This window comes from Phascolarctos cinereus, unplaced genomic scaffold (assembly GCF_003287225.1).
Source record: "Phascolarctos cinereus isolate Bilbo 61053 unplaced genomic scaffold, phaCin_HiC Scaffold_726;HRSCAF=1367, whole genome shotgun sequence".
NCBI lineage: Eukaryota > Metazoa > Chordata > Mammalia > Diprotodontia > Phascolarctidae > Phascolarctos > Phascolarctos cinereus.
This window is the reverse complement of record NW_027556098.1, coordinates 371615610-371625153: the sequence shown is the minus strand read 5'-3', so window position 1 is coordinate 371625153 and position 9544 is coordinate 371615610. Positions and strand designations below refer to the sequence as shown.

The window sequence follows — 9544 nt, the reverse complement described above, 5'->3', positions numbered from 1 at the left end:
ATTAATGTTTGTGGGCCCCACCATTAATGAATTGCTGTGTGATTCTCCAGGAGGATACCTAATCCTGTAGGTCTCATTTTTTTGTTCTGACCCTGCTGCCTTTGCTCAGGGCAGGTGGAGACATGCCACGTTCTTAGTGGCCAGTCCTCTGCTGCCTACGGACCGAGTGAGGTTGTGCTGGGGAGTTTATCTTATGATCCAAGCAGTCAGGGCAGGGCCCACTCCCCGTTCCTTGGGCAGCACCTGGGAAGGAGGCGGAGGAAAGTGACTTCTTTCCTGCCCTGGCTGAGCCCAACCGTTACACTTGAGTGTCCCTTTAGAAGAAGGGACAGAAGCCAATTGTATAGAAAATAAAAACTTTATTTTTTTCAAGTTTATAAGATAGTTCCCATTACATATAACATTATGGTCAAGGAATCTACAGCCATGAATGCCCTCGGTCACATAAATATTCCAAATCCAATGTTCATTTCTGCTTTGAGGCATCGAAAGTCCAGAGGGAAAAATCCAGTTTTGAGCAGACTCACTCAGTCCTTAAGGGGATGCTTCCTGTCAGTGCAGTAGGGACTAGCCAAGAAGTTTGTTTTCCAGTCTTCTTTCTGAGAGGGAGCAAAGGGAGGACTGGAACATTGCTACTGAGCTCACCCACAGTCAGGACATGAATTTCTTTGCTGTGGCTTGAGACCTGCTTCAGCTTCTGAATGAATAATGAAACAAGGAATGGTGAGAAAGGAAACCTGTCTCAGGGGCTTGAAGTTCTGCATGGTGAGCCTGCCCCTCCCAGAGCTGGCTGTGGCCTTCTGCCTGTCACGGCTCCTGCACAAGGGGGACGGTCACGTATGCACACAGTCTCTACCTGGCAGCTCTCCCCAGGCACTGGCAGCAGCCACACAGTCACTCTGGCTGGTGGTAGATGGGGCAGGGAAGAGCCCCATAGCCACCATATTTCCATTCAAATGCAATCTGCCACCAACCTGAGTAAATGGTACCTGGAGCAAAGATAGCCTCTACACCTATCCCTCAGCAGAGAAGGAAGGAAAAAAACGAACTCATGAAAACACCCACATTGTAGAAGCCCTAGGTGGGCTTCTGGGCTAGCCTGGGGGCCGTTTCATGGATACACAGACGGCCCTGTTAGTGCTCTGGATGTGGGGACACTAAGGCACGGTCAGTTTTACGTTAGAAAGGTAAGCCCTATGACCCTGGGGCTCTCCTGGTGGCTGCGGATCACCAGGGGGAGTTTTTGGACCCATCCTCAGGTGGAAGTGTCAATTACTTGGCTAATTCCATGAGGGACTGTCTCAAATACAAAGGGTTTCAGGCATATTCCGTTAGGCTATTTTCTTGGAAACTAAAGGATTCATAACATTCCTCAGCTCCATCCCTACTAGGCCCAGCCCAACATCGCCATCTCCATTCCAAAGATTCTTGGAGATAAGGGAAGTATGTGCTGTGTAGGCAGAACACTGCAAACTGGTAAAGTGGAGGCAGATTCCTCCTGGCCTCCCCTTTGGGGGTAGGGGGCCCAGGGGACCAGAGTAGCCTGGTTGCCCTCCAGGGTGTTTCTCCTGAGAGAACTTCCTCCCTTGACAAAGTTAAGAGTTCATCTGAGAACAACCTGTACCCAGCTATTGGCCAGGAATGGATTCAGCCCCTGTACTGAGGGGAAAAAAACAAATGAACAAAAAACCAGGGTTCTAGGCTCCCTAGGTCACAGGTGTGGAGAACTTTCTATGGGCTGACGTGAGTGGAAAGTTGGAGGGTGTATTCCTCTACAGCTCTTGCCCAGCCTATGGTACAGTATCCTCAGGGGTAGGTGTGAGAGAAGCTTGGGACCAGAGAGAAGGGAGACTCATCTCCCTGATGTTGCTCTGCAAGTCAAGAAGGTGCGTCTGAAGGACGTGCTTCTGCCAGTTCTAAGGGATGAGGAAGGAGCAGCTTCTCGGGGCGTTAGGATCCGAGGGATGGTCTCATGTCTGCTTCTTGCTCCTCCACATGGCTCGGTGGCCTCAAGCAGGGCCCAGTCCCTCCCTCTGGGTCGGCAGACTACAGCCCCCCTGAAGAGAGGCAGAGCCTCCTGACTGCCCTCGCTGTGTCTCCTCTCCAGCCAGAGGCCAAGGCTGAGGGCAGCTGAGGCTAGGGAAGTTCAGGAGGCAGAATGGGCTGCTGCCCACGAGAGATGTTCCTCTCATGGCTGCCATTTTCCAGGGTCTCCAGAATGGCACAGGGAGCCCCAAAGATACCGTTTCAAAGTGGGAGCCAATGGAAAATCAGGTCGCATCGACAGCTCCGATGGCTGCAAGTCTACCAGCCATGCCTGGGATCCACAAGCTCAGCCGCAGGAAGCAAAGACTAGCCCATGCGAGTCAGGGCCGACTGGAGAAAGCCCAAGTCCTTGCCTCAGGTTCAAGGGCCCAGCAGCATCATCTACACAGGGAAAGGAGCCTGGGCTGTGTCCCCCCCAGCTGTTCACTGTAGGTCACGCAGACAGGGTTGCCCTGGAAGTGTGGGCCTAGCCTGAGGTTGGTGGCCTGGCTACAAGGGACGAGGCTTGGGGGCCTGGGAGAAAAGGAGCGGGCATCAGGACACCACAGAGACGGGGAACGTGCAAAGAGGCACAGGGCCTTCTCTTTGGTTTCTCTGGCCTGGCTCAGCCACTGAGATGCCTGGGAGATCTGAGTGTTGGGCAAACACCCTGGGAGTGGCGGGGTAAGAATCCAGGGCTACTCTACCCGCGTTTGGCAAGGGAGGCACAGGGGACAGAGGACATTTTTTAGAACAGATGTCACAATGACAGAAGGTCACTTGTGGGGGTGCTTTTTAGTGCACAGGCCTGGGTGCCCCTGATGTATCTCCTTAAGGGCCAGCTCCTGCACTGGGCTCACAAAGCAGTGAAGCCATGACCTCAGTAGGAGGGGGCAGGCCCAAATGAGAGATGCTTCAGAACACCTTGGGGGGGATGGGGAGGGAGGTCGGGGCCACCAACCTCAAGGGTGGAGAACAGGAAGGAGCTAAGGAGAAGCTACTGGCATGGGTAATGGAGATCAGAGACCATTCATTCAGATTTTCCAAGAAAATCTACCCTTCTGCCCCCCAACTTTTGGCTTAATGAAGAAGGGACAAAGAGAAAATCTGCTTCAGAGACCAGAGCCCGAACTATAAAAAGAACACATCCATTCACCGGGAATAAATTCAATAGCTAAACAGACTATAAAGGACAGAGATGTCACAAGAGCTTACTGCTTCTAACCTAGTGACCACTAAGTTCATAGCACTGTGTTTTCCCATCACACACTACACTGGAGCACAACTCTGCCTCAGGGATTTTTTTTCTTTTTAAAAAGAAAACAAAAAGAGAAGAATGAAATCACTGTAGCTAAGGTGAGACTGCCGTCCTCTCCATCCGCCTCCTGCTTCTGCACCAGGCTCTGCCCTGGGATGGATCCCCCTCGTGGAGAAAACAAACTGTCCCTTCCTGCTCTGGGCTCGGCTGGGCTCACATCTTTCCCAAGGAGAGAGGAGCCACTGTGGGGAGGGAGAAGGGCTCCTGGGGCTGGCACCTCAGCTCCCATCCTTACAGGAAATCCAGTTCCAGAGCTTGGTGGAGTGACACAAGGTCTCCGTGGTTTGTGATCCGCCAGAAAGGCATGTTGTGCTGAAAGAGATGGGGGATGCCAGGTTAGTCACGGCCCCTCCACGAGCCGCCTGCCAGGTGCCTCGTCGCTCAGGCCACCTTCCACCGCCAGGCTTGGACCACAGGCAATGGTGCTTTTGGCCTCTCTGGCCTGGTTTTTAGCAGATCAGACCCATAACCAAGCTACCCTCATTAAGGACACAGGGCAAGTCAGACAATCTAGAAGGATGGAAGGGGGAGAAAGTTTTCTGGGCCCTTTTGTCCTCTGTAAAATGAGGAGGTTGCAAATGAGATGATCTCCAAAGTCCTTTCTGGTCCTGATTCCTGGATGTCCCTGGCAGAGGGGAGAGATTCAGGATGCAGACTGAAACAATTCTGGGGGACAGAGCCAATCCGGGGCTTTGTTTTGGTTTCCTATACAGGTTTATAAGAGAAGCTTTGTTTTTCTTTCTAATTTGGGGGGAGGGAGGAGAAAGAGGTGGATTTTCACAGATTGAAAAAAATAATTAACAATTTAGACTGAGACTGTGGGAAAGCAGTAAGGCTAAGAAATCTTTTTTGTTCTGTAACACTTTATTTTGCTATGAGATTGTCTGAAATTCACACATTGTCCTTCATTTATTTTGGAAAAGCAGGAAGGCTTTTGTGGGGCAGGGCTGGTAATATAGAGGGGGAAAGAAGAGTAGCACCACCCCATTAACGGGCTTCACACCATCCCCAGACAAGAGTTGTCCAGCATCTGCTTGGGCAGCTTCCTCACTGGTGGATAACGGTAATTGTCAGAACCAGCAGAGGCGGCCTTCTAGGCTTGTGCCACCCCGCCCCTGCCCGCAGAGGCCAAGCCCCCCAGCTTGGACCCCTGGTGAGGCTTTAGGCCTGGCTCTCCTCAGGGCCTGCATTCAGAGCTTTCGCCATCCCGATCTGCTGAGTCATCAGAGAACCTAAGAACCTTTAAATCCCCTCCCTGACAGCTTCTTGCACTCACAAGAACGTGGCTCCTTCTAGGAAACAGGGCGTTCCTGGTCATCCTTTTCTAATTCTGGGCACTCCCTCCCTCATACTCCATATCCTAATGCACACTTTATAGCTGAGGCCTGGGAAGGTTAAGGGACTTGCCCCAGATCACCTGGAATTTGAACCCACAGCACCCCCTGTATTCTCACCCCCCTCCCCAGCTTCTGTCAGAGAAGACGACCTCTGCCTTACTCACCTCAGGCCTGACTCGCATCGAGTGCAGCCTGAAAGGGATAATGTGTTAGATGCACACAAAGCACCACTGCTACTGGGATCTTTTTCTTTTTAGGGAAGCCCACATCCTGTACAGTCACAAGGCCCAAAGGGCCAGAGAAGCAGTAATGAGGACAAACAGATGGAGAAAGGGCAAGGATGGGGAAAAAGACATTCTGCCTGCCGCTGCTGCTCAGGACACTAATGATGCTCATCAGGAGGGCAGCAGACTGCACCAGGCAGGGGAAAAGGGGGAAGGGAACAGAAACCTTTATTCACTTTCCATAGTTTAATACACGTTCTCCTTCTCATGGGAAAACCATGAGGAGGAAGTAGGAGGATCCTTCTCTGGCAGAGAAGGGCAAGGAGAGGGCATGGAGGCGATGACGTGCCTTAGCCCGTGGCTGGCAGGAATGAGGGGCAGAGGTGCCCTCTCTCCTCTTGGAGCCTTACCTGTATGCCAGGGAGGTGAAGAACGGAGGAAGGGAACCAGAGAGGCCCTTCCCTCGTCCCCTCCCAGGGCCTCAGAGCAGCCTGGGAGTGAATCCCCTGTTGTTGGCAGCCAGGCCTGGGTCAGGGGGTGATGGGGGCTGCAGGGCTTTTCCAGGGCCCCAGTGGCTCACATGCCACTTTCTCACATGTGAGAATTTGTTTTCTCTCCTGACATTACCTGTTTGGCTGCAATTTCCTCATCCCGTCCATCTCCGATCACTACATATGTCACTTTCTTGCCAAATCGAGACACAATTCTCTCAAAGCAGCTCTCCTTACCTGTGGGGAAAGGATATCTTAGGGTGGGACTTCTGTTTCTAATTTCTGTGGCCAGGAGAAGGACATTCCATAACCCAGCTGAGCCAAACTTCCTCTTGGGCTTCCTATTGCCACACATCTCCCTAGAGTAAAAATCCTAGGCCCCGGAGCCAAGGCTTCTACCCTACTTATCGGGCCTCGCTCAGGTCCCAGGACTGGTGGGGTGCAGGGGTAAGGAAGGATGTTTCATCAGCTTGATGGAAAACAATTTCTAAACGTATGACCTCCTGACACAACAGATGTCCCTGTCATTCTCTTGGTGACAGCTGGCTTTGTGCCTAAGCTGATAGTTGCCTACATGTCATGCCTGAGCTCCCCAAATTAGCCCTGGGCCTGACCCCCACACCTCACCCATCTACCTTTAGGTTTTCCCATTGTCCTTTGCAGGATCCCCTTTCAGGCGGCACCTCCTTTCCACTCACGGAGGAGGGATTAGCTTCTCTGTTTAAGTCAGTACCAAGGCTACTATGCTGGGGGTAGGCAGGCAGCATGCGGGATAATGGGGTAGAAGGGAGATTTTGCCAGTCCTGCTTTGCCTCAGCCAGTGTGCCCAGGAGGAGGTGGGTCCCGTCAGCGCTGGGGCCCTGGCCCTGCCCCAAGGAAGCACACCAGCCAGCTAGGGAAGCGTCCCATTTCCCAACGGCACTGCCTCACTTTCACGTGCTGAGGTATAAGAGCAAGTACTGCATTACCAAAACTCATCCCAGGTAATGGAGGCAGTCAAGGTAGCTTTCCGGGTAGGCCGTCCGCCTTGTTTGCCCCATCTCTGGAGCCGTCCAATCTCTTTAAGGCTCAGCTCAGGCCATGCCTCAGACAGGAGGTCTCTGCTAATCTCCTCAACACAACTGACACTACCTTGAGCTTCTGTACTGAACGTGACTATCTGTATCACTCCAGTGCCTCAGCACAGTGTCACACACCTCGTAGGTACTTACTTCATAAATGCTTGCTGAACTCAATCTGAGAAACCCAGCTGTTTGTACACCCCCCCCCAACACCACTGTCTCCTGCAGTGTCCTACCCCCCCCAACTGGTCTTTGTTTTCATCCTGAAATTTAAAACATAAACACCAGATATGCTATCTGAGTTAGGCTTTATTCTCTAAACACCCAATGGAAAATAAAGGCTTTAAAGATCCTAGGGAATCATAGCTGGAAGGAACCAGAGAGAAAATCTACAGACCAAACTGCTCATTTCATAGTAGAAGCTGAGGCTGAGGGGGAAGTGACCTGGTGCAGGTCAATAGCAGAAGCAAGATTAGAACGCAGGCCGCCTGACTCTTAGTCTGATGCTTTTTCTACTCTACAAAATATAAATATAAATGAAAAAGAGAAATTTCTTCCTCCAGCGCCCCCTTCCTCAGCTGCTCTGATCATCCTTCCTTCCTATCTCCCAGGCCTTACTGCCCAATACCCACTGCACCTGACTCACCCCACCCTGGACCCAGGGCTCGAATTCATTAACTGCTCCAAGCTTTCTGGCTGCTCAACCCAATCAGCTGGCTCCTGACTTGTTACTGTCTCTAACTGTGCCCTTTACAAAGCATCAGCTACTTAATAAGTGCCTGTTGAATTTAAGTGACCTGGTCCTTTTTCTCTTCTTGGCCTGTTTCCTCATCTGGAAGGCTTCACAAAGGGGTGGGGGGTGAGGAAGAAGAGTGGTCTGTGGATGATGGTGTGAATCACTCCATTTCCACAACAGCAAAGCAGCTCTACTGGCCAGAGCCCAGGTTCTGGTGTCTAATGGATTCTCCCTTCCCCTCTCCCACATCCTCTAACCTAAATCAAGCCACTGTTCAATTCAGATCACCCAGAATGCAAGAATCACAATAAACCATAATCATAGTGCCAGAAAACCTCAGAAGGAAACAGAAAAGCTGGACAGGGCTGTCCTACTGTGCTCAATTTAACAGGTCCTTAAAAAACAAGATGAAAGGGGCGGCTAGATGGCGCAGTGGATAGAGCACTGGGCCTGGAGTCAGGAGGACCTGAGTTCAAATATGGCCTCAGACCAGACATTTGACATTTACTAGCTGTGTGACCCTAGGCAAGTCACTTAACCCTGACTGCCCCACCAAAAAAACAAAACATAACAAAAAAACAAACAAGTTGAAGTCAAAGACGTTTTCAGTTTCATATACAAGCCTCTTTAGCTCTTTAAAAAAATACTGAAGTGATTATGTTTGTTAATGTTAAAGAAAATTTTAAAATGATGCTGCAAATTAGGAATCCTAATCAGACTCTGTGCAATTCACCATTTTGAGGGCAAATACTTATCAAGTGAATATCATATCATCTCAGAAGTTTATCTAGCCCAGGCCTCCACATCCTTGACAAGTGGCTGTCTGATCACCGCCTAAATGTCTTCAATACCTTATGAGGCAGCTCAATGTCATCCTAAAGGCTAATGCTATCTGGTGTACCTGCCTTCTGGTAACCCAAAGCATCGCCATGGGACTCAATGGTCAGTCCCAATTAGCTTCGAGATTTCCAAACCTGGAGTCTAGGTCTCTTCCCTTTCTAATCTATCCTCCACACAGTATCAAAATAACCATCCTCAAATAGAAACCTGACCTGACCACAACCCTCCGAGTTCAAAGACCATTGGTGGGCTTGTCCCTGCCTCTAAAATGAAATGAATCCTCCTTAACCTTGCATGGAAGGACTGCCAGTCTGTCTGGTTCCAGCTTATTTTCACATCACTTCCTCTGAGGCCATTTGTCTTCTAGCCACACTGGGCTGACCTAAGGGAAGCTGACGAGGGAACGGATTTGAGGGTAAATATGATGAGTTCCCGATCAACACGATGACCCACCACAACTCCAAAAGACTCGTGATGAAACCTGCTATCCACCTCCACAGAGAAAATGGATGGATTCAGAGAGCAAATGGGGACACATTTGTTCCTCTTTCTTTTTCTTGCTTGGGAACATGACTAACGTGGGAATGTTTTGCATATCTCTATATATTTGTAATGGGTATTGTTTTTCTTCCTTTCTCAAGAGGTGGGGGAGGGAGAGAATTTGGAAATTAAAAAAAAATAATTAAAAAGTCTCTGTGCTTAAAAAAAAATAAGTAAATATAACGAGTTCTGTTTTTGACATGAGTTTGAGAGGCCTCTACGACATCCAGTTGGTAGTGGTAATTGGTGATGTAGGTCTGAAGCTCAGGACACAGACTAGGGCTAAATATTTTGCTGCTCAGTTGTTTTCAATCGTGTCTCACTCTTCATGACCCTATTTGGGGGTTTTCTTGGCAATACTGGAATGGTTTGCCATTTCCTTCTCTAGCTTATTTTAAAGATAAGGAAACTGAGGCAACAGAGTTAAGTGATTTACCCAGGATCACGCAGCTAAGTAAGCATGAGTCACATTTGAATTCAGAGCTTTCTGTCTCTAGGCCTGGCATCTGTGCACTACGGCGCCATCTAGCTGCCCCAAGGCTAAATGTACAGGCCTGCTACAGAACCTGTATAGAAATGATAACTAAACCCACAAGAGAAACTACATAGAAAAGGATCCAAGACAGTGTCAGGGGAATGTTTGGGGTGTGATATATTGTGGATAATGCAAGGAAGGAGGCTGAAAAGGAATGGTCAGTCAGATCAATAGGAAAGATGGTCAGCAGAGTCAAATGCTAACGAGAAAGAGGAAAGATTTAGGATGGAGCAAAGACAGGGGCTCACCAGTTGTCATTTACTTGGTATATGAGTATAGCGGAAATCACTAGTACAGAGAATTCGGAGAAACGCGGGAAGACATGTATGAACTGATGCAGGTCCAAGGAAGGAAGACAACTTAGACTGATTACGGTGCCCTAAAGGAAAACAACGTGGGCAGACCTGGGAACTCCAATTCAGTGACGATTCAGAGGC

The 9544-nt window shown here is 49.8% G+C and overlaps 1 protein-coding gene across 3 annotated transcripts in view; it reads right to left on the bottom strand.

Moving 5' to 3' along the window:
* Window positions 1-339: 339 nt before the first annotated feature.
* The window catches only part of EYA3 (EYA transcriptional coactivator and phosphatase 3), a 119787-nt gene continuing 110582 nt past the window's right edge, over window positions 340-9544 (bottom strand). For all 3 annotated transcript variants that reach the window (XM_020983291.2, XM_020983292.2, XM_020983293.2), the window contains 2 exons: window positions 5532-5632; window positions 340-3655 (listed from right to left, as the gene is read on the bottom strand). In XM_020983291.2, the coding sequence (XP_020838950.1) occupies window positions 3575-3655; window positions 5532-5632 (182 nt within the window). In that variant the 3' untranslated portion in view covers window positions 340-3574. The remainder of the gene's footprint in view (window positions 3656-5531; window positions 5633-9544) is intronic.